A 26665-nucleotide genomic window follows, 5' to 3' on the forward strand; every position below is an offset into this window, starting at 1 on the left:
CAATCACCATTTCGTCTATGACCATTTCGTCTCATGACCAGTTGGTCTACTTCCCACGGAATTGCATTAGACTGAATGAAAGGAGATCATGTGGTGAGTGGACGAACTGATGGTAGACCTAATGATAGTAGACGAGATGGTAATTAGACGAATTGGAAATAAATCGCCCCCGCTCCCTAACAAAATCCTATACATGTAGATCAAGTATCCTGCCGCTGCCACCGTATAGCTGCGCAGATTTCATTTTTACAAGTTTTATTTAGATTGGTAGCAGTGATTTGTTTTCACAAGTCATGTAGTGTTAGATAATATTCTGTACATGCCTTGTTCTGAACTCTTGCAAAAAAAAACATCAAGAAGATCATGATGTGGTTTTCCTCGTATTGCAAAAGGATAACTCCGGAATCCCAGCGGGGTGGTCTCTCTCCGATACCCCAGTGTTTGTATGGGAGTACGACTCCGACTGACTGTCGCCGGAAAAGCCTACGTCATGTATTAACCCTATGTATATTATGGCCACAGCACTACCTACCTCAATTGACCGCAAAGAGCGAGTTCATGATCTTTATTCCTAAAACTAAAGTTAATGCTATTTTACATGGCAATGTGATTAATACAGCATAGATAATTAAGTTACTAAATCAAGACTGACATGGACTGACACTGACAATAATCATTTACGTTTTCTATGAAAATACGATTGTTACTTGATGATTCAGAAAGCGCGGATGAATATCCCAATGCCCGTTGTATACACATTAGAGTAGTCTCGCTGTCGCCAATTTTTGTGTACTAGCGAAATGATCTTTGCCGTTCGTAGTGTGCATGCACGGTATCGGCGTGGATATCCGCGCGATGTGGTATTCGGGTGATTCATCTTATTGATTGGGATAGATAAAATACTTCACACAACCGATTTGAGAAGGCAAACGAATTCTCCTCATCGTCATTCTTTAGTTGATCATCGTTGATTGAGGGTAAGATATTAATGATATATCAAGGAAATTATTATGCTCGTGTTTTAGGATTGAATTCGAAGTCTAGACAAACTGCTGTTGACGTGTGTGGGTATATTATGAGGCTTTGAGTGTTTGTGGCAGCGGGGGAATGCGGCGCAGAAGACATCTCTGCGCTGCTACTCGCTAGTCGCTCTCTGTCAAAGTATGCATGTCAAAACGTAGGAACCCGGTGAAGCTGAAATAAACGCAACATGTTCATTTCAGGATTGTGGAGAACATTGCCATGACTGCTTGAGACTGAATTGGGTGGAGGCTGAGGTGCAGAAAATCCAATTGCGCTAAGAAGACTGCACTGATTATTTTTTATTGTTAATGGAACTTTGCCTTTAATAGGCCTAGTCTGACTTAATTAAGGAGTCCATGATGATGTCTTTTTAAAAAACTTTGACACAGGCCTAGGCCCTATATATACCGTATGATGGTGGGCCCCAGGTCTGCGCATCTAACAATTTGAGTTCAGATTTAACATGAATTTCTTCTTATTTCACAAAATCTTTTGGTTAATAATGTTCCTTATATCATTAAGAGTAAGTGAACGAAATTTCTCATTAAGAAATAAAAAAATATAGGATTTTCTTGAAAAAACCTCGGGCAGGGATTTTCAGATTGGAAAAAAAAAATGGTACCCCATGTCTGCGCACTCATTCACTTTGCACACCATTCGGGGATTATGATGACAAAGGCTGCATTTTTAGGCTGTCACATAAAATTCCCTGAATTCATTATTTTTCCCCATTTTGAGTCAAATTTTTTTATGAATACCTGTCTATGTATTGCATGTGTAAAGTTCGTGCTCGTTGCATATCTTCTTTTAATAGAATCGCACAGATACGCGGGTGCGCAGACATGGGGGAACTGATCATACTTCATCATCATTGGAGGCTAGTTGAATCCCCTCCCATATGTATAAGAGACACATGTAAGATGGAGTTCCCTAGGAAATCCATAGTTAGAGGGTGAAATTGCTTTGTAGGGTAGAATTTTATTTATCTATGAACCTTCAGGTGCCTAATGTGTATAAAGGTATAAAAATTATTTCACTATACCTAAATGTTAAAGATGAGATGTTTCTTACCAGACCCGATCTCCTGTAGATCCCTCGATCTGTTTGTCAACAAAGCAGACAATAGACCTGACCCTTGAACCACTTCGTGATGACATACTTCGGACTAGTGATGCCATTTGAAGAACAATTTATAGATAAAAGTTATTATTTCACAAATTCTAAAATGTAATACATAATTATAAATAATTAGTATAAACTAATTATTATTTATAATCACATATTAAATGTTAGTATTTGTGAAATAATACTAAAATTTAATACACGATTATAAATAATTATTATTCTCTTCTATTTCTAAGTTAAAAGTTCTAGAGCCATCTGACAAGGCTAATCAAATCTTTAATCCAAGTTTTTTCTATAAAAAAAAAACAGATGAAGATCAGCATCCAGTCTCATTTATAAGATTCACCATGGTAATAACAGGTACACTGTAGGATGAGGGAGGGGTATCTGGACACTTTATTTTTGGTCTTCTAAGACCCTACAAAATATACGATGTTTGAATTCAAATACATTTGTAGATCTGGTTGTACATGTACTAGATCTTGTAATGCATCTTGAATTACATTTTCGCTATAATATTGCCTAATAATACTTTGTAATAAAACTTAAAACTTTGCTTGTTAACTTTTCCAAATGGCTGTGCTGTATAAGAGTGATGGTCAGTACGAATCTTCATGATATTAATTATTAAAGTTCATGTATGAGACACTAAACTTTTTCATTTATGAACATGCATGACATTCATCACATGCCTGTTTTCATTGCAGTGCATACTTGCGATGGATGGCCGAGGGTGAACTGAATTAAACAAAAGTGTTAATGTAATACTGTATCTTCAAAACAGATCAAAAAGGCTAGAGCAATGAAAATTTAGGTGTTTTGCCTTTAGTTCTCATTCAGGAAGGTCACTGACAGAATCTTGTAATCATTTGTGTGTCATCTCTTTACTGTTGCGTAGGTCATTATTTCTCTGACATTTTTATTATTCCCCATTATTAACAGACGGTAGTCGGCTTGATGTGGCTTTGTTATATAGTGAAGTAAGAACTGTCTGTCAGTTGAAACTTTCTCACAAAAAATTGGTGGATTTTTGTTCAATTTGTTCTAGGCCTAAACATGAAGCGGTAGAAGGCCTAGTCCTAGGCCATGCAATGTACAGTTTCAATTTATAGGCCTACTTCATTAAAATCAGGACAGGAATGTCCAGATTTACCAAGTTTTTCGCTAAATCTTGTGAGCGGTCAGAAATGATAACATACGAAGAAGAATAAATCCATACATAGTGATGGCTTGAGTGGGGAGTTTGTTTCACCATAGTTTCTGGGTGATGTTATGTCTCAAAAAATTATAATTTATTTATTGTAAAATATTACTAGGCATTTGTCTTGATTTTGATGAAGAAGAAAATCCAAGTTTGTCATTTCAAGTTGTTCTATTGCATAAAGTAATGCCAATTTTATTATTGTGATTTGTGAATGTGTTTTATTGCACACATCCTTATCTCAATAAAAAAAATAGAAAAATAACTTGACTTATCAAAATGTAGAATGTACATGAAAACAAGGATTTGAAATAGGAAATACATCCTTTTGAAATATTTTAAAAGGATGTCATAATGTGAAATGTAATTTTATGATTAATTTTGTGATATTTTTACTGATATACATGTAGTATAGCTTACCTACTGTAATTCACTTGCAAGTTGCAACATATATACTGAAAATATTTGCTGACCTGTTTGTACAGTGTAGGTCTCACCATGTGAAGTCCTTATTGTTTGATCATTCTGATAGAATCCTAATATCACCAACATCTTATAACCATGATAATTTCTTCATTGAGGTAAGATATTTGTCATATTGCTGTAATTTTTTTTTTTTTGGGGGGGGGGTAAAAACACTTATAAAAAAGTGGTTGATGTCAACTTGATGGTCTCGTCAATTCATTCAGTGAATATATAATTCAGCAAAGACTGCAAAAACATTAAGAATCTGGTGTGAGTGTATTTTCTTGTTTCTTATTCAAACATGGCAAACTCATTCAAGAAATGTTTTGATACTATAAACATGTATAAATTGGTAATTTGTAGAAATATTGGGCTATTGAATAAGATTTAATTGATGATTAAGTTGAAGTTGAAGAAGGACTTATGGTCCTTAAAATTTTTTAAATGTACCAATTAAATGGAGTCAAAGAAGGGGAATTCCCTGACATTGGCAGTGTTTTTTTTTTTAACCCTGAAATTATAAAGCAAATGCCATGAATCTAACAAAGCACAAAAAGATGCCTCATTGATGGAATGCCATGCATTAATATTTCTCATATACATTTAACAATCATTGAAAAGGTGTCTGTAAGAATATTCAACATCAACCAAAATAATAAGATTGAAATATTTGTATAAAAAACTCAGGAAAATTGTGAAATGAGACAGAAAATGCTTTTCTGTAATCATGTTGTACATTGTTGGTCTGTTTACCTTGCATGACTTGTCATGTTTTTCATTCATCAGATTCGTTCTGAGTGTGGTTCTCGTGTCTCTTCATTCCCTGTGTATCACTCTGAAGCCTGCTAATTCAATCAGCAATTTGAACATCATGTCTGTTACTTTGCAGCTAATAGCTATCACAATTTCCAATGAAGGTCTCTGTCGGAAATGACCACTGCTGTAGTGTTCATTGACGTGACAGAAAGATGTGTACATGTACGCTGAATAAATTGTATTACATGTACCCCCCCCCTTTCCTTTTGAAAAGCATGTACTGGTTTACAGTTTATCTCAGTAGTTGGTGTCATTTTCAGAGCCTTCACAACACTTGTCATATGCTGAAGTGTTGAACTTTTTGAGTTACAGATAAGTGTATCACTGTCATCATGATTCATTGTCATTTTCCTTTTCATTTGTTTTCTTCCTTCACCTAGGTGCTGGGCATGCTCTCTTCAACAAGACAAGAATACATCAAGAAGCAAATAGGATTTCAAGTCAGCATTGACTCATCTCTTAATCAGTCACTATCCCATCTGGACCAACAGTGTGCTCTTAGTAAGAGCAAGTGAGCAACACTGTCATTTAGAAGACATCTTCTACTAGCAAGCCACCTCTTCAAGAAGCTTGCTTCATAATGTCGATGGCGAGCCTCTTTTCTTTTACGAGCCCAGTAGTGAAGCGGCTGCTGGGCTGGAAGCAGGGAGATGAGGAAGAAAAATGGGCAGAGAAGGCTGTGGACTCTCTCGTAAAGAAACTCAAGAAGAAGAAGGGTGCCATGGAAGAGTTGGAACGAGCCCTTTCACGTCCTGGTGAACTGAGCAAGTGTGTAACTATCCCCAGGTCTCTGGATGGCAGGTTGCAGGTTTCTCATAGGAAAGGACTTCCACATGTTATATATTGCAGGGTTTGGCGTTGGCCAGATCTACAAAGCCATCATGAACTAAAAGCATTGGACTGCTGTGATTATGCCTTTGGTAAAAAACAAAAAGAGGTCTGCATTAATCCCTACCACTACAAGAGAGTTGAAAGTCCAGGTATGTAATCTTTTTGCATTTTATTTTTGTATGTTTGTAATGTACATTTACATGTAGGAACAGTGATTTTTCGCGATTTCTGAAAACGAACGGAATCCACAGAAACGGCCTTTTGAAATGGCAAGTGGCATTTCAAATGGAAAATCATGGAAAACATTTTTTTTCCTCAAAATACACAGAACAGCAACAAAATTACCTCAAAATCTCAACAAAATACAAACATTAAATGGCCACAAAACACGATCTCACCACGCTACAATTATGACAATCCACACATCGTGACTGTACTCAACTCCATCACACTCAATTGTACCACTTGCCCGGGCCCTCGGTGTCGACCGTATCAAAAACACTCACATGCACACATCATTAGATTTTAACAACACGGCTGTGTGTTGCTACCCTCTACGCTCAAAGATGTAACAGCACAATATCGCTGTACTCTTGAAATCCAAAATGATGGATAGGCGAAAATCATTGACTGCTCGAAACGATGTAAAAAAACAACAAAAATTATCGATAAAATTTCATTCATCTGTAAAATAATCAATTCTTTAACTTGTTGCATAATTAAAAGAAGTTATTTATCTGTAAACTGCAAGTACGGATAGGGATTTTTTGTTTTAAAAATTTGCTTTTCCATTTCAGAAAACCTTCAATTCCGTTTCAGCATGTCTGAAAAACAGAAATTCCGTTACAAATATTGTAACGGAATTTCTGTAATAATACATGTACAATTGTACATGAATGATAAGCTCAGTGTGGTATCTCGAAAGATACCTTATCTATTCACTCTCCTCTGTTGAAGATGCATGCAGATGTCTCATTTCTGAGAACTTTCCCAAACCACAGTAGGATCATGCATAGACACCGATTGGCTACCTGTAGTAGGGTCGTGTTAGGTCATCAATGTTATTTTAAAGTTAATTAACATGTTGGTGAGCATTTAAAATCAAGACAATGATGTTTGTGCATGTCATTTATATGAATAAGTATACTTGACCATACATGACCTTCCATAAGCGGATGATTCATTGAAGATGAAGTTAGTCATCAGGTGAACACAGTTGTAATTTCTTCGCTTCTTTCTTGTGCATTTACTTGTTTATCATAAAAATAACACATTGCTTGTAACTTTAAACGAGTCTAATGACTAGTACAATGACCATCTAACACATTTCATTCAGGCCACTTTTAATTTAGAATATTGAAACTACATGTATTATCATCTTTAGTATAGGCCCTTACCTGTTTTTACATTATATTATTATGTTTTTAAAAACCTATTATGCATAATTTGACTCTGTATCTTTGAGAAAATATTTAACTTCTGGTGTGCTGTTTATATTCAATACCAGGTGATATTTTGTTTAGAAACATTTTTTTTTAACTTGCTTCTGAATCCAAACAATTTATCATTACAAATTGGCCTACATGTAGTTGCTAAATTTGTTCTCTTTAATACAGCTGAAAACAATTAAATCATTACCAAATCAAAGAGGACTTCATGTAATAAGGAACTTATATGGTAATTTATGGGATAGATGTTTTCTTATGATAAATGGTGCAATAATAAGGTACTAATGAAAAGTTGCCACCTCAGTTTTGCCACTGCTTTGTTGCCACCTGGCAGTGAGAATGTACATGTATGAGTCATACATTAATGCATTTGTTGCATTTTTACTTTCATTTGGAAGCAAGTGTGCTTTTAACACCTTTTCTTTTGTTAGTCCATGCACATACATGTATACTGTCGATGATTAATGGATGAGCAATGAATAGAATATCAACAATAATCAATACAAACACCTTCCTGTCTCCATACAAAGATATCCTCTTGCTCTTGTCAATAAGAATCATTTGATTCTAATAGATCTACATAATTTGGTCTGAAGAATTTCAACTTGCAGCATGTGTTACAGTATATCCTGTTTACGTTCAAAGAAAAAAAAGGGCCTTCCAAGATTTACACCCACAGTTATGAACACCTTTGTTATTGATGTGATAGCCTCATAGAAAGTAATGAGTAATTACAGTGGACTTCATGAGTATGTGTGTTTGGCATAAAATCTCTTTTGTGCCTATGTTTTATAGGTGAGTGCACATCAACATAAGGCTTCTAGGAAACAATGGAAGTCCATTTCTATTATAATACTGTACACACTGAATTGAAAGCATCCTGAGTGGGTGGATGATGTAGTATAGTGTAGGGGTGAAGAGGGAGCATTGTACTTTATATGTTTATATCCTGAATAAGTGGTATTGATCTCATTATACTGAATACCTTCAGATCTTCTCAAGGAAAGGTTTTAAAATGGGAATCAAGTGTGCTATTTGTTGCCTAGTGATTTTCCTTCAAAGAGGTTTATGTTCAAATAGTTTTGAATTTGCCTTTCACTATGTGAAAGGTGAGCCGATTCAAATGCCGATTAAACACAGTAATAATTAAAACTCTATGGTCACATCTGTTAAACTAAAATGCAGTGTTGATATCACTTGATTATCACTTGATTGAATATAGTGTACATGTATATGTCCACTACCAAAGTTAGGTACACAATAATACCACTGTTACAGTAGAAAACAATGAGTCCTGAGAATCTTTTTTCCCCATAATATTGGATATAATACATGTAAGTCCTAAAAGGTTGGTGTTTTGGTAAATGAATAAATGTTACTATGATTGTTTGATTGTTACTAGTAAATGTTAAATGATTGTATCAAACCAACTGAACTATTTTAATTCGAATTCAGCAACATAAAATAGATTTTAATCAAGTGGCCTCATTTATCCCATTTCGTTGGGGCAAATAACGCCACCCAACAAAAAAATTTATGGTTCACTAATATGCAAATTCGGCTTATAAACATTTCTAATGGATAATGTTGGTCTTCTCTACATACATCTAATGGATCTACAGTAGACTAGATGTGTATGTATGTTAGGGCTGGGACTAAAACCCAGGTACCCGGGTCCCGCCCGGAAGCCTCGGGTACCCGGGTAGAAAAATCAATACCCGATACCGGAAAATTGCTCACCAGTATAACGTACATTTGATTTGTATTGCGTAGTGTAAGACATGATTGTAAACTCATCACTAAAGTACACAAGTCTCATTTTGAATCTCACCAATTCTCCTCGAAATATCCATAAATATACTAGTTTTTCAAGTGATGATGATGTGACTGAGATCGTTCAATCGTCGCCATGTTTCTTTGGAGCGCAGTGACGTCATCCAGCCACTGCGACGCAAGCCAATTTATGAATGAAAATATAGTAAGCATGCGCATTGCAAGCCCAGCCCACGCAGTATTCCGTCAAAACAAGTCTGCAATACTCTGTCACCTCGTACCAAAATCGACCTAGAATTCCACTTTCCTTTATTTCATATGAATTATGAAAGGTATTATCAGAGGATCTGTTTTCTCACCGATACCACGCAGGTAAGCAAATTTTATTACTTCTTGCTTTTCCGTCAAAATCTTACGAAGTAGCGTCGATGTTGCATCGTGTTTGTGAGTTTGTAGAATCTATCACTACGTGAACAAAGTCAATTGATTTCCGGGTTTCGGAGCATACGAGGCGCCAGCCAATCACGTTCTTGATACCATTTTCAGTTCATCATAAACCGAAAATGGTAACACGATCGTGATTGGCTGGCGCATTTGACGCTCCGAAACCCGGAAATCAATTGACTTTGTTCACGTAGCGATAGATTCTACAAACTCACGAACACGATGTAATCGACGCTACTTCGTACGATTTTGACGGAAAAGCAAGAAGTAATAAACATTTGCTTACCTGTGCGGTATCGGTGAGAAAACAGATCCTCTGAGAATACCTTTTATGATTCATATAAAATATAGAAAAGTGGAATTGTAGGTCGATTTTGGTATGAGGTGACAGAGTATTGCAGACTTGTTTCGATGGAATACTGCGTGACGCACGGGAGGCTTGCAATGCGCATGCTTAGTATATTTTCATTCATAAATTGGCCTGCATCGCATTGGCTTGATGACGTCACCAATGGGGTTTTTCCACCAGTCATATTTCGAGCGGCATGATTTTCAGGTACCCGGGACCCGCCCGAAAATTACCACGGGTACCCGAAGAGAAAAAAAAGTCCCAGGCCTAATGTATGTGTAGACTGCTTAAATCACATATACATGTATCTACGTGTAGGCATACCGTATACATGTACTATACTACATGTACATGTATATGTACATACATGTATTAACAGATAGATTGTGATGTTAAATGCAAATGTACATGAATTCTATATTGATTGGCGGGATGTATCTAAAGACAGGTAAATTATAAAATACATGCAGGGAGCTCCTCTAGAATGACTGTGTGAATCCAACTGAGTGAAAACCAATCCTCAAGCCCAAAATGACTCATACTGTGTACCATCTCATATCACCAGCTCTCTCTCTCTCCATCATCTCCTGTCTTTCTTCTCCACTTTTTTCATCTTCTCTTTTAGTATTTTACCTGGGTTTTTTTTTAATTCACTGTGTTTTCTTTCTATTTCGTCAGATGGCTGTGTCTCCCATTTTCTGCATTTAGGCCTACATGTACATACTTTTTGAATGATTTTATGGAAAATGATAGTACCTGTCTTTGTAGTTTGTAATATACTGTAGGCCTTATTTATTTGTTGGCCTTCATACATGTGCATTTGAAGTGTACATTCTCTTGCCAAAACACTGTTGCATGTACATATGCATGTAGTTTTCTCATCTATTGACATGGCTTTGTTGAATAATATTTGAAAAGTACCCAGCAAACTTAATTCGCTTTGCTTTTACTGTGGACCTATATGTAATAATGGTATAAATTTTTTACCATTAAACATGTGACAAACCGTTCTTTTTTCAATGAATACCGGCATACCCTCCCTTCATCACAATTTGATTTTGAATGAGCACCAATGTACTGTAGATAGGTTTTATTCTCCGTACTGACTAGTGACAGCTCATCATTGCCCCCAGGCTACCTGCTTGCCTGCATACTAGGTAGGTGCCTAGCTTCTTGGCTGCCTGTACAGCTTGCTAGCTAAGCTAGATCAAGCTAAACACTGCTCCATGGAAATGTTTTATTGAATTAGGAAACCCCTCAGTCCTCTCTTATTCCTGCCTTAGCCTGCAAATCCATGCCTTGATTTCGCAGTGTGTTGCCTGGCATAATGTGCCGGCAGAGACGCCATACAAACACATGGCATCTGCCCTAATAAAAATGTTAATATGGGTACTTGCCATGACGATGCTGCATGAAGCAGGCACTTTTACAGAGGCTTTGTAAATCTACAGTATGCCAACCAGTAGTCCCACTTATTTAATTGCTTGTATAGCGTCATCTCACATGTAAAGCATTTCTCTGGGGACATGTTTTTAAGTAGATTCTTATTTATTTAATTATAAAGTTATATTGGACTCAATACCCAAACTGAATTAGAGAGATTAGATTGCTTTATGTTTAGATTCTACACTGTTGAGTGCATTGAATAGAATTATATTGTAAGATAATTCAGTAGGTGTGAGCAAAATTTAGTTCTACCCTGCCATTGCCCTATAATCACAAGAGAAAAGCGAGTATAAAAATCTGCAAACTGCATTAGTGGTCTCGGCAACATGACTGGGTTGTAGGAATTCGGTTCTTGATTTGTTCAGGGAGGGTTGAATAGGAGAAGGTCATGGCTGGTACATTGTAAAGTGTGTACATACATGCATAGCAAACCCATGGCCACTCAATTGCATCTGTCTTCAACTTATCATAGTGTGGGAAAGAACTGGTCCTCTTCATACTGTACATAAGCTTTAGTTTAGAAATAGTCTTTACCCATCCATGAATTTTAATCGAGTAGACGCATACATTGTACATGTACATGGGTATTTAGCCCCAACTTTTAGGTGATTTGCAAACCGTATGGATGAACCCATGGTTCATGCTGATTTTCCTGTATAAATTATGCATAATTCAATACAAATACATGTATTTTAAAAATGTTCAATACTGATGCACGCTTTTGTCACAGTGCATAAAACTGTTGCTGCGGTTACCCATGCTATTTTATTCATGAGTCCACTGTTACATGTTTAGTGTTATGAATTAATGAGACCACTCTTTAAAAAAGTGGACTCGTTGATAAAATAGCGTACAATGTAGGCAACCATTTGGCGCACTTTGACAAAAGCGGCAACAACTTTATTTGATTTTTTTCTTTTATTTGAAAAAAAATCTACTTGGTTTTAAATCTGGCAGCTCTCAGTCAATGGCTTCATGTTGCAGTTTCCCTTGTTTTTAGAATCAGAATATGAAAGCCTTCTATAGTGTACATGTAGGGCTACCAAGGAGATATCACTCCTTGGGCCTACATTCACAGTTGAGCGTATCTTTATTTGAAAATGTCTTCTCTCACTTCCCCAATTTCCCTTTCATATCACCTCTCAGACTTGTACCATGTCTTTAAATAAAATAGAATAACAACTGTGTCCATGAACTTGGAAGCTTTTATGATCATCACTTAACTCAGTACATGCTACAATTGAAGTAATCAATCACTGGTTAGGGATTTGAGAAGCAAGTAAACAAGTTGATGATTGACCTCAGCTGAACCCAGGATGTCCCAGTTGGTCATTGTTTGTCTGTGTTGAGTGTAAACTGACCCCCATTCACAGTATGGAGGAGAGATATGATGGTACTATAGGTCATTCTTTGGGCTCTCCTTTCAAACATAATCAAATTGAGTTCACACGCACATGTCAAAACATGATGGTATGTCATCTGTATGTAGACTTCCAGCGTGGATACTTCAATACACCATGCCAAGGTACCATGAAACTAATGGTACTAATTGTATTGTCATTTGTTTGACAAACTGCCTTTTTTTGCATGTACATTGTAGTAGTAAACTTGTGTTGTTGAATGTTACAAAATATGCATACATTGTATGTTCAAATTATGGTTGCCTCTGTTTGGAACTAATGTGTTGTTCATTATCATATTTTGACTCATATTGATTGTTTATTAACATCATTCTGTCTGTGCATGTACTGTAGTAGAATCTGACTCATTGAAATGAACTGAGTTAATGATTATGAGGAAAATAATTGAAGTTTGATTCATTATGAGCATTTATAAAATTTTACCAATGTAGTGGGAGTGGGGGGGGGGGGGGTAAGGGGACAGATGCCCAAAACTATGCCAGTGACAAAAAAAAGACTAAAGGGAAAGACCATTATTACATACACTTCAAATCTGATGAAGGCATTTGAATATACATGTAATTGCACATATAATTTCATTGATTTTCTGAAATGTGGTTCTATAGAAACATGTTTACATGTAGAGCTCTGCACATCTTCTTTCATCTCAAATACATTGATTCAATTTGGATTAGCATCTTGTGTGATTACATCAAGCAGAGATGAAAACATTGGTGTGGTTTATAGGTGCCCTGGTGCTGTGGTTATGGCACCTGGTAGTGAATCATCATGTCGCCGCTTCAGTCCCGACATAACCATGACACTGCTAATTGGGATCCTCAAAACTTCTGCTTTATAATGATTTTAGTCACTTCACCACTTCTAAAAAAGAGTAATAATAAGTCGATACCTACATGTAGATATTTCATGAGAGTTTTCAGCTCTGACAACTGACATGTGAGTGAAATACTTGGTTATGATTGGCCGAGAAGCTCTTGTCTGCGAGTACTATGGTAACTGTCAGAATAACAACTTGATAGAGCTGACAAGATTTATGAAAACAGTGACCTGGTTGTGAATCACCATTGATCCAGTCCTGTATATAGTTTATTTTTGGATGCAGAGAGCACTGTATATTTTAGCTGCTTTTTTTTTATATGCCCGGGACGTACAATGTACATGTATTATGGTATCACGCTCGGTGTCCATCCATCTGTTAACTTTTCCTTGTGAACGCGATAACTTCAATTTAACTTAACCTAGGCTCATATAATATGGTGTGTTTAATTCTAGCTTGGAGCCCTGAAAGCCTAATGATTTTAGGTCAAAAGGTCAAAATTCAAGGTCACAGTGACATGTTTTCATCTTACCCTTCTGCAGTCCTTGTTAAAGCAATAACTTCTGTTTAACTTAACCTAGGCTCATATACGTTTAACTTGGTGTGTATGATATTAGCATGGATCCCAGGAAGCCTATTGATTTTGAGGTCAAAAGGTCAAGGTCATAGTGACATGTTTTCATCTTACCCTTCTGTAGTCCTTGTAAATGCGATAACTTCAGTTTAACTTCACCTAGGCTCAGATAATTTGGTGTCTATGATTCTAGCATGGATCCCAGGAATTCTATTGATTTTGAGGTCAAAGGTGAAGTCGCCACCTTCCACTTTTTCTTCCTTTTTTCTTGTTACAGGTGTGCGTATTATGTGCTCGCCTTTGTAACACTCTTGTTATGGTTCACACGTTGATGTGAATCATTATACAAAATTATCTAAAACCTGTAACTTTTCACTTTTGGCATAACAAAAATGGGGGGGGGCTACTTTTTACAATCTTTCCTGATATCTGCGATATTGGACTCTTTACTTTGTAGTGAATTGGGATTTTCAATGGCTCTTTTGATCATTTGGAGGCAAAATTATCTTGAGCCCCGTGTATATTTTCTGTTTCACTTTCACAATCATGCAGGGTTGGGATGCTGCTTTAGAAATGTCCATAATGAAATCATATGATGTGAAAAACTGTCTCATCTTGTCTTTAGTCCAGTACCATGGAACACGATGTACACATACCTGTATTGGAAGCCTAGTGGTACAATTTTGTCATTTAGATTGTACATATACAGTAGTTGTTTTTGTTTGTAATTTCATGGCTAATGATTTCCTTCTTTATTCCAAACAAATGTCCCTTTGAGTTGCTACTTGTTTTGAAAGTAAGAATTTTGTACTGTACAATTATATAAAATGGTGTCATTTAATTCCTGTTTTGTCTTCTTTATCAGGATCTTGTGTATGAAAGCATATGCATTCTTTACCATATTTCTTTGTTTTGTGTGTTATTTTTTCAGTTCTTCCTCCAGTGCTTGTACCACGTCACAGTGAGTCTATACCTTCTCACAGTCTGCTGCCATACCGAGGAGATCACTCAAATAATCCAGCATACCCAGGTCACCCAAGTAATCCAGCTCACCCAAGTAATCCAGCTCACTCAACTAATCCAGCATACCCACACAATGCTACGTTTCCTCAGAGCTTTCAGCAGCAGAACTCTCCTCCACCATCAACTCACCCTGGATCACCCCATGGGGCTCCACAGCCTTCCCCTGCCAGCTCCAATCCAAATAGCCCTTATGGGTTACATGTACCTGGTACGTATTGGAATGCAATGCAAATGAGGCTAGATATAGTGCAACAGGGCTCCCCTATATCTTTTATGAAATGGCACCAACCAGAAAAGTCCTCAACATTTTGACGTATGAACAGGGTCGGTTGAAGAGTGGTCATACTATGTTGGTGTAGACAAAAAATTTCAACTAGAAAGAATATGTTTCAGATGATTCTGAGAGAAAATGGATACATATAATTGCTGATAAATGCACAAAATGATCATGTCATTCCCTTTGGGTGACATTTTTTTGGGGGAGTAATGCTATTACATTAATACCTCCTTGCACGTTTGACTTTGTCATTGAATTATTGCTTGCTGTATCTTCTCTAGTTTTTCTTTGATAATATGAATGAAAATTCTATTCAAGATAAAAAATTTCATTCTTTCCTGTATGCCAGTTTGATGCATACTTGCCTATTTAGTATATTTTAGAAAAATATACATACATTGTAGTTGGTTAGGAACGAGCAATGGCTAATTATTTGTGCAATGAGAAGTATTCAGCTTAAGCAAGTGCATGTTGTATTGAATGACATTTTAATTCCTATAATTGTATTGAGGTGCATATCATATCTCACATTTCATATCTAGTGTCTCATAACCAGATGTATCTTGCAATAAGAGTACCTTAATTACCGTCACATTCAATTAAAACAACCGAAATCCTGTCCTAGGTCACATGAAATCCACTCTAAGGAATGAGTGATACGACACCTTCAGTGGCTGCTAGTCCCCAGCTCTGTGTCGATAATGAGCAAATTTCAAATCCTCTCTCACTTGAGAATGGCAATGTAAAGGATTACACGATAATGCAAAGACCCTTATGAAAATAACGAGATCAACGGGGCATTAATCTAATGAGCGAGTCTCAGTCACGGGTTGAGATGTTCTTTGTAAGTACTGAAAGGCCATGTTACTGTCATTGGTATGTCCTTCCAAACAGAGTTAATGAACAAAGACTGCCCCATTAATTTTCTGAGAAATCTGATTACGCTTTGCCTCTATAATTGACTGGCTAGGCTAGAAATCGAGATTGAATATTATTGCAACCGGAAAACATTAGCAAGCTTTTGTTGGAGACCTTTACCACACAGACCTAGGTTGGGACTTCCAGGTTTCCACTGAATTCTACATCCTGCATACTTAGTAGCTGGACAACCTCTTGGAAAGGCTTTGACAGTAACTCAAAGTTATATCAATCTTGTATAAACATTGAAATTGATGAATGATATTGATAGATAAATTGATACATGTATGTAATTTACATTGTGTTCTGTTGTACATGTGTGACTACCATCATACATTTTGATGAAGCACAAACTAGTTTAGAAATTGACAAATGATCTACTTGCTGGGTTTATTTTCAATTCGTCTAATGCCAATTCGTCCAATTGTCAACTCGTCTATCACATGGTCTAATTGCCAATTTTTCCACTCGCTATTTCGTGTAATAACCAGTTGATGCAATATAGCCATTTAGTCCATATACCATTTGGTCTAATTGGACTAATTTTTAGTTGTGCAAAATGAATGAAAACAAAATAGATACCTGTATTAGACCTACTGGTTATGAAACAAAATGGTCAGAGACGAAACGGTGATTAGATGTAGTGATATTTGGACCAAATGGTTCATTGTCAGACAAAATGTTGATGGACGGAATGGCATTAGACTAAATGAAAGTAGACCATGTGGTGAATGGACGAGTTGGCAGTACATGAATTGGCAATTTACCACTCTCTGTATTTCTCTATTAGAAATTGACCTGAACATTCCCATATCTAATGCATTATTTGTTGTACTGTTATTTATGTTTCAGCTGACACACCCCCTCCTGCATACAGGCCACCTGATGAAGGAGGACCAAACCAGAATGACAACAGCTCAACTCCTATGGATACCAATCCACCATCATGTGTGCAACCAAATCAAATCATTGGTAAATATCTTTAAGGACAGTTTCAAGTTCAATTTGAGACATTTCATTTGCTCGTCTGAGTCTGTGAGTGGAAATTGTTGTTCAATTATGGGTGTGTTTATTCTTCCATTGCGAGGACAGAATCTGTGTTTTCAAACGTCCATTCAAAACGCCGATCATAAACAAGTTTCTCGGAGTGCTGTTTATGCTTAAATTTTTTGAGGCGAAATCACAATCTCCAGCTGGCTTCGCAGGAAAGCGAGGTCAAATCGGGCGCGCCTTTTTTCGAAAGTTTTTTTTTCCGAGTGTTGTTATTACGTGGAGATAACATGGATCGTGGTGCTGTTTATACTTCCCCAGAAAGCCTGATTCTGGTCAAACGACGTTTACAAACGCACCTTTTTGTGAGTTTACGATCGGCGTTAAATGAAAGTAAGCATGGACGTAACCCTGTTTTGGACTAATCACGCTTGGAAACGCTGATTCTGGCCTCAAAAGTGGAAGCATAAACACGGCCTTAGATGGGCTAAAGAACCATCTAGGAGACTTTGCTTTATCATGTCCAGTCAACCTTTTTTGTGTGTGTGCCTCTCAGAGATGGTTGCTGGATGCACTATGTTTTTTAGTTGTTCATCTTGTTGTAGTTCTCCTGATAATGTAAAAATTGTTTGATAGATCAAATACCTGTCAACCTATCCGTTAGGGGATATCAAGGTCAAATTCCAAAGGTCACAGAGGTATGTTATGTGCATTTCATTATGCTGTTCAGGCGCATACCCAGCCTCAGATCCTACAAAGCATTCATGGTCCCAATTTCTGGGGACAATAGTTACTCTATTATGCTTGTGCATGGGCCTATACATTTCTTTGTCATAGTTGATGCTGGATACGCTAGTGTTGTTTTAACTATAGGTAAAACTTTAGAATCGTTTGAGGAACCAATATCAAAACTAATGCATGTTTCATATTACAGGGGCATTGGAGTGTTTGTAATTTTGATTCCAGGGGTCTATTAGATTTTCTGTACTTGAAAATATCAGATTCTCACAATAACTAAAGAACCTTGTGAGTGGTGGTGATCTCCCGGGGGAGGGGGGGGCACTCGACCAAAAAAGTGATGGGGGTGTGCTGCGGGCGAGACAAAAAACGGGGGCCTTGGAGTGGGCTTACTGTAAAGAGGAGGGTCCTCGGAACGGGCTTCGGAACGACAAATGTTTGTGAAAACGGGGATCCTTGGAACGAATCGCCAGCGTGTGAGTGCGTATGCATCCCTATGGAACGGTCATGCGTGCATGATGCAGCTAGCGCGGCCTCAGCCGGGGGAGCTCTGCGGCTGCTTTTCACCCAAATTGCAGCTCATTCAATGCGATCGGAGCGGCGTAACGAAAATATGCGAAGCTTTGGAGCGGATTTCTCTCTTCTTTTTTCTTGATAAGAAGAAAATGCTATGCCTTGGAGCGGCTTTCTTTGTTCTTTTTCTCAACAAGGCAAAAATGCTATGCCTCGGAACGGAAATTTGAGTGTGAAAATGGGGGTCCCCTCCGCGGCACATACCCAATACTGAGTGCCCCCCCCCCCCCCCCCGGGGGTGATCTGTTGATATTTAGTGCTCACAACATGCATGAAAACATCTTATTCTCACAATACAGTAACCAAATGATCATTTGAGGAATTGATCAAATTTGGCTCATGTACAAGGGGCAAGTTCTGATCTGATAAGTTAGAAAGTCATGAGGCCAAAGGTCAGAGGTCTTCAATTGAAAGTTGTAGAAGATAGCTATGTAATGTTTGAAGTGTAGCTTATGCCTATTTTCAAATGCTGAGGGGAAAGTCCAGTGAAAATAGAATAGGTTGACTAGCAGGGAGGTTCTTGGGTGCATTATATTTTAACAAGTATAGAGTAATGTCCTATCGTGTTGCCCTTCAAAAAGTGCATATGTTAGTAAGACAATGAGGCATATTTTAAATCTGGATTACATGTACATGTAGGTCAGTGATCTTTTTAGAAATATACTTCCATGGATTTGTAACCTACACGTTCTCTGCTATGTGTGCTACATTTTCTTTTTTTCTGTTTTCTCTTCTGTCTTTCTTTGTTTTTAATCTAATTTCTTACCAGAGCAGCTGTATTTTGTTTTCTGTGTTTGTCTTGAAAACAGCTGTATATTGGGGAAAATCCCAACTTGGCAACTGTTTTTCACTTTAAGAGACATGTCTTTCCCCATCACACGTTATAGGTCACGTGTGGACAAGTCTACAATGCAATATTTACTGCATTTTAGATTGTGCAGATTACAAGTCATAAAGTCTTGATTTATTTACTTGGTGAAAAACTGATTACACTTTCTCCTGAGCCTATTAATCAACCATAAGACATCTTATTCTATTGTTTGAAAAAAATGATGAATAGTTTCAGCTGGTTTACATTATCTACCCATGCGGATTGTACCTTTTAAACAAGGTATGAGAACTCTGAAAAATTTGTCAGTGTTTTTCTGATTTAAAAAAAAACAAACATTTGAAGGATATTTGGTTATTTCATTCCATATTTTACTTTTCATTGTCATACTTGTTGCTTATGATTTGAAATAGAAAGATATTTTGTGCAGAAGTCATGGATTGTCATGAACTCTGATTTTATCTTTTTATTTTTTTTTATTTGTTATATTTGTTTTTTGACAGGGATTGTGTTATTTAATTCCAGACTTTGTTTCATTTTTGCACTTGTTGCTTGTATGATGATGAGATAGAAGAAGATGTTAATATGTAGAAGCCAGGTTGGTGTATTGATAAAGATACTCTGAGCAAGGTGGGTAGAGGTCATTAGGGTGTCACTACAGGATGCACAAAATAAACTCTTTGACGGAAGGACGGGAAATCCTCTGTCAACACACCACTACCTGTATGTGATTTTTGTCAAAATACGATAGTCCCACTTGTGGGTGTGCATGTAAAGTAGATAGAGATTCTACTAGGTATAAGAGACAAGGATGCTGTTGATTCAGCCAGCCAAGGAAGTACTTGATATTCTCTCTTGTTTAGAGATGGCAGGACATAAATTCAATTACAAGTATCTATTCATGTTGAAGAAAACAAGGTAGGGCCCGTTAAATAAGCTATTATGTACGGTATGATTTTATTATCATGCATCTTTATGTGATGAACTATAATTCAATATTTTATGTGATTTGAAAATAATTAAAGAAATAGAGCAAAACACCTTTAATAAATAAATTGAAAATCCAGTTTAAAGGCATAAGGTTGAAATCAATGAGCTACTGATTCATTTCATGCACTGCATGATATACATGTACATGTAGTTGGGAGATTTCTTGATTTTTCTCCCATCCCACATCAGTTCTTTAACAGAACCATTTCATATTGGCAGTGTAAAAATGAGGGGAAACAATAGTTTTAAATGTAACACAACTTAAGTTGAAAATGAAACTACATTTATTTCTCATTATTTGTTTCACCTTGCTTGTTTGTAATGTTACATGGTGAACCACGCCTTGAAAACTTGGCTCACCTTCCTTTAATAATTTCAAGTTTCCTTTGTGCATTCTTGGAATACCTTACTGTGAGTACATAGCAAGCAAACAGTCTGATATGTTTTTCACACTGCACTTTTTTCCTTAACCCCTGGAAATTGGTGAGGCTATGGGGGGAGGGGTCTTTCATGTACATGTAGCTCCACCAATTTCTTGGGGTTAAGCTTAGCCCACTTCATTTTCACACTAGTCTACGTTTTCGCAAAGTAGTACAGTACTATCTGACCCTGCAAAAAAGCAGGGTTAGCTGGCTTATTGTGGTGCGGTGCTAAGAGTTGCAGTGTGAAACGAAACAGGGCTAAGGAAAAGTGGGGCTAAGCATTAGCCAATCACAGAAGTCTAAATTGCACGTTAATCGCACTCTGTATGGTAAAATCATCAATATTCATGAGCAGTGTGATAGTCTGGGGTTAAGCAAATAGTATGGGGTTAAGGATAGTCCGGGGTTAAGGATGGTATGGGGTTAAGGAAATGCAGTGTGAAAAGCATATGAGTCTATAAAGATTGAAGCATATGTTCAAACAGAATGTTCCTTCAGCACAGCCAGCCTGTAACCTTTCCCAGACCAGTTCACTCACACACACCCCAGTCCAACGTTTCTGTGTCTGATATAAAACAAAATATAACTTTTGAAAATGATTTTAATTGCACTTGGAGGCCAACAGTTTTTTTATTATTATTATTTGATATATAACTTGACCATGGTGAAACATTTTGAGTTGTAATAAAGATCTTGTTTATGAGGCCATGGAGTATCAAATGCCTATGATTTACCTAAGGTATTGAATTGCGATAGAGGATACTAAATTTTAATTGATGACTAGATACATTTCATTGTGCTTGACATACATGTATTAACTCAGAATTTAAATGTACATGTATGGCCAGTTTTTTATCACACAGTCCCATAAAATAGCATAAATCTAGGAAGGCATATAGATATATTCCTTATATTTTTATAGACCTTTGTAAATTTCTGAGAAATATATTGATCAACAGATCTTTTTACCATCAACTTTCACAAGTAAACAAATTACACTGTATGATTACTGGTATATACAATGTAATTTTAAAAAAAGTATATACAATGTAATTTAAAAAAAAAAGTATTAACACATCTGAGACATAATAAAAAAATGGAAAGGGCATTTGTTCATGTTTATGTACTACATGATTTTGATTCAAATATGGTTTGCTATTTTTTAACTCTATGAAGACATTAAAGGATTATAATCCTTTCCATACATTTACTGGCAAGTAACTTTGCCTTCTGAATTAATATCCTTGAGAGATAAGAATCCTGTTATACATGTAAATCATGTTTTTTGTCTGTGTGTGCATGAGTGTATTGATTCTCCATCTATTCCAATCTAAAGTTCATGGTCACCTTAGTATTATTTTAGGTGTTTGTGATTCTCGCTGTGTCTCTCTATTATAGCAATGACTCATACAACAAACCCACACTTTAGGTGTTGATGCATGGCCTCAAGGCGCCATTTTATTTCAATACAAACAGGTGATATTGGTTAAAGATTGTTCCATCACCCTGTCTTCACTGCAAAATCATTATTTCTGAATGTAGGTACATAACAGGCAAATTAATAGGTAATTTTATAGTGCAGGGTCAGAAAATACTGATAGTCTTGTCTACTTAATATTTGTTAGTGATAGCATTAAAGATTCTAAATTGCTTGCAAACATATTTGATTCTGAAATGAATTTTACTTTTTAAACACTGGAAAATTTGAAGATAATGTACATATTTAATGTACAAATACATGCTACATGTAATGTTTTTATTACCAAGCACATTTTTACTCAAAATTTTAATGTCTTTTCTTGAACTATAATGTATAAAATCATTTTTAATTATCACTTGATATTAATGACTTGAAGTCAACAGTATGTGCAGATAGATTTATATTGTACATGAGTTCATTTCAGAGACAAAGACAAATGATTACAGAAAGGAATTTGAATAACAAAAGCCATTAACTGCTTAAAGGAAATCACAAACAATACAAAGCCCATTGTCTGTATATTTATTTCATAGATATATTTAGGTCATACTGTCTCTCTGACTCAGCTTCATAAAAGAAAAACTAATTAATATTTTCCGGGAGTACATGTACATGTGCATGCATATTTTGGATTTGTAACAGCTTTTTTTTTCTTTCAACTCAAGTTCGTGCAATCTGTGCAATTAGGAAGTAGTAGGATTAGTCATCTCGTAATACTTTATAAAAAAGAGTAGAGGAATTTTAGTTTTGTAGACAAGTACATGTACTTAAAATTCTGATGAGTAGAGGAAGGAAGGGGCACTTGACAGTTAATCAAGGACTAGTGGCAATTGAAACTAAGTACAATTCTTTGTGTTTTGTCGGAAATCAGCAAAGTGAACTTCTCTGACCTGCATGGCTTACAAGCTTCTTTTTTTTCAGAGAAAATTCATCAGATCTTATCAAAATTCCAGCATTATTACAAATAAAAGAAGCTGTGTTCTAAAATGACAGGTACATATTCTTTACTCTGATATCAGTTTTGATTATCCCTCATTACTATTTTTACATATCGGTAGAGCACAATGTAACATGTACATATTCTAGGAAATCACAACTCATTCTCTATATCTTTTGGTGTTTCTTTATAAGGTGAGACTAATACATAGGTAGATGGAAAATGAACTTTTGTTATGGGGGTCAATTAAATACAGTCTATAGTAAAATCCCTGATTTTGTCTGGAATGAATATGGTACATTGTATGTAACAGTAGAGGTGTTAAGTGATTATGTTAGGTGTTCAAAAGGGTGTAAAACAAGGTGCTAATGATGGTAATTGTGAAAGGTGTTGAGAATGATGTGTCAATCAATTATCATGCTATGATATACATGTAGTATTAAAAGTCAAGATGTTATGTCTGAAGGAAGAGTGTCAGACAGTCATATTCCGCTAAAGTATCTATTGACTTCCTGAACTCAAAGACTAGCAGTAACCTTTGCAACAACATTGCATCTTGGACAACACTACAAAATCAGGAGAGATCTTTGCCCAATTTAGTTTTCAGAGGTACAATATACCGTAATGAGATTAATAAACTAGAATTTAGAAAGAACATTCATTTTGATAGGGAAGAAGTCTTTTAAAAGAAAAAACAATATTAACAAATGACATGGATATTTTCAAAAGACTATTTAAGAGCATATTTGCGGTGTAATTATAGGGTTATATTTTTGTAGTCAATTGTTTATAAATTTGTATTAAGTTCTTTTTCCATGGTTCAACCGTTTCCATTATAGAACTTTTATGTCTTAAAGGTGTCTTAATCCGACTATTGCTGCTTTAATTGAACACTTTTTAGCAAGTAAAATTTTTAGAATTGTCCTCTCATGCATGAACTAAAAATCTACCAATTTATTTTCTCTCAGTTCTACAGTGCGTATCAAAAAAAAGTTTACACTTTGAAAAAATCCTGTAACATTATACATTTGTAATATTCTGAAGATTTTTTCCACATTTTAACTTTGGTACAGATCCATTTAAACAAATGACGATATAACTGTCGAAAATAGTTCCGCTTCAGTGAGCACCACTTACTTTTGAAAAGTTGGTGAAAAATGATTTGCGCAGAACTTTGAAATAGTTATGCGATTATAAGTAGACATTAATCATGAAGAACACGTTGAATTTAGCTAGTACAATTGATTTGAAGATATCTTTTACATTTTTAGCTTGTTTCCTTGCCCGAAACACTTCGAAGAGTGCATTGCGCCCCACTTAACTCCCCCAAACACAGAGGCCATCGTGACGATATTTGCCATACACTGAGCTGTGATTTACATGAAATGGCTTAGGCTCGATTTTCATTTTGTGAAATATTGTCAAGCTTGGAAAAAGTGTGGAGAAACAATAATTAAATGAAAAATGAAATGTGAACCCACTTTAAATGATGAAAACTTAGTGAAAAAATGCTGGAGATGTCTGATATAAACTTTTGTTCAGATTTAGTTATGTCCTCAGATCCAGTTGGCACAAAAAAGGTAAAGGTTTTGCTTACTAAGTGTTTAAATTTCAATTTTGGTGGCAAAAAATGTTACAAAATGCTTGAATGTATCCACTTATTACAATTGACAAAAAGTGCATTGGGAAATGTATGAGAAATGTTTCGCAGGGTAAGTTTGATTTCGCCATTTCCCCTTGACACGTCGTGAAAACGAGCATATCTGCGCAAAGAGATTTCTGCGAGCTTTACAAAAATGGACAGTGCTCACTCAAGTGTAACATTCTGTCAAAACTTTTATTTTCATTGGATAAATGAGACCCAAACCAAAGATTATATGTGAAAAAATTACCCACATGTTGTATATTTTTTAATTCCCAGGGCTTTTTCAAAGTGTAAACTTTTTTTGATACGCACTGTATAGCCAACATCTTGCATATGAAGAGGAGGTGCTCTTGATAGTATTTTCACTGGTTGATAATTAAAGCATGATTCATGTTATGAAGGGATCCAGACAGGGCTTGTTAAAACATTGCTGACACATTTATTCCCCATGAAATGGATGCACGCCAAACATTGCACCTGCAGTATATACACTAGGACCCTTTCACACCTACATGTAACAGCTAAACCTGACATTCTAAATGTATACAGAATGTAGCAAGAGTCAGATTATCAAGATTTTTTTTTTACGGGAATTCACTTTTTATTATTCAACCTGCTGAAGTCAGCTAAAAGTATTTTTTGTGGACATATGTTTAGATGAAAACGGCCCAATCTTGTACCTAAACAAAATTTCCAGTTACATGTATTTAGGCCTACATCCAAGCATAAATTTAGAGCTACTGCATTGTACCATATACACAGGCATGTATTTTTCACATGTGAACGGGGTTACATGCCCCCAGACAAAACAATTCTAACCTCCTTGGTTAATGTTATTGAGGGGATGATTGGCAGAGCAGTTGGCATGAGGTGTTGTCTGGCAGTGAATATTTACGGGCAGCAATGTCTCAACTGCATATTGATATGGCTTTACGATTGGCTTTTGAATATTCAGACACCCCCCCCCTTCGCCAACGGACCCCCTACCTTGCCAATAAGTGAACATTCCTTGATGTAAATTGAATAAGACATGTGATGTGATGGAACAGAGAATGATTTTAAAGCAGAGCACTAATCCAAGTTTGAACATCTCTCATTATGACTGGTGGATGATGGATGGCATTAAATTAATTTCTACATTAGACAAAGCTAATATCTTTCAGATTAAATTGGTTTTAATTGTGATCACAAATATTATTTCTTCCTGTACATGTACTTAATGCTTTGATCCACATATCCGATATCTATGACTTACATGAAAAGGGCCGTCATATTTCTTGCTATGCATCATGGCATTGTCAATATCACTGTCGATGACATTGACGTGTGGTATATATGACATTGTTGGTATCATTATACATTACATGTAGTTCCACTTTCCTGGTAAACATGACCAGTCAAACAGTTGCTACAATAGAGACTGTCAATACTGTGTTTACATGTATTCTCTTTGTTGACTGGTCCCTGGAGTTAGAAATGAATAAAAAGTACCTTCCTGCTCTTTACCGAACCATTTTATAGGGAAGGTAAGATATTGTGAATCACTTATATCATTCCAACAAACCTTTGATTGTTCCATACTTGGTTTGATTGCTTTTTGCAAAGATTTTCTATCATTTAATTTTCATAGTTCAAATTATATTTTTTTCATTGGTATGATTGACCAACCAGCGTGTAGTATGCATCACAGGTAGAAAAGGTCAATTTATAAACTGTACGGTGATATATGGAATAGTGTGTATTATGGCATTTTAGATCACTTTTTTCATGATTGTGCAAGAATATTGTTTTTTCCCTATAAAAAAAAAGATAAACAGTCAAGTAATGTAGGCCCAACATGAGTATACATGTACAAGACAGAGCCTATTGACGTGATCTTGTTGTGTAAAACAAGGATATCAAACTACATGTACTTCTAATCTTTTCTGTTGGCAAATGACCATGTAGATCGCACCTCCGGGGTCAGTAGAAATTCATAGATTCCTACATGTTTGCAGGATCGTCTCATGTTACCAGGATATTTCCTTTGTATTCAAGCACGGACGCTGGATGCTACATGCATAACATGTTACTAAGGGTTGCACTCTATTCTTCAATGTGATCAACTTTC

The 26665-nt window shown here is 36.2% G+C and overlaps 1 protein-coding gene across 1 annotated transcript in view; it reads left to right on the top strand.

The window, feature by feature from the left end:
• Window positions 1–883: 883 nt before the first annotated feature.
• The window catches only part of LOC121408117 (mothers against decapentaplegic homolog 5-like), a 29718-nt gene continuing 3936 nt past the window's right edge, over window positions 884–26665 (top strand). Inside the window, exons 1-4 of the mRNA XM_041599453.1 lie at window positions 884–977; window positions 5011–5610; window positions 14665–14964; window positions 16804–16923. Coding sequence (XP_041455387.1) covers window positions 5211–5610; window positions 14665–14964; window positions 16804–16923 — 820 coding nt within the window. The 5' untranslated portion in view covers window positions 884–977; window positions 5011–5210. The remainder of the gene's footprint in view (window positions 978–5010; window positions 5611–14664; window positions 14965–16803; window positions 16924–26665) is intronic.

The sequence above is a fragment of the Lytechinus variegatus genome, chromosome 1 (assembly GCF_018143015.1).
Source record: "Lytechinus variegatus isolate NC3 chromosome 1, Lvar_3.0, whole genome shotgun sequence".
In the NCBI taxonomy this organism is placed as follows: Eukaryota; Metazoa; Echinodermata; class Echinoidea; order Temnopleuroida; family Toxopneustidae; genus Lytechinus; species Lytechinus variegatus.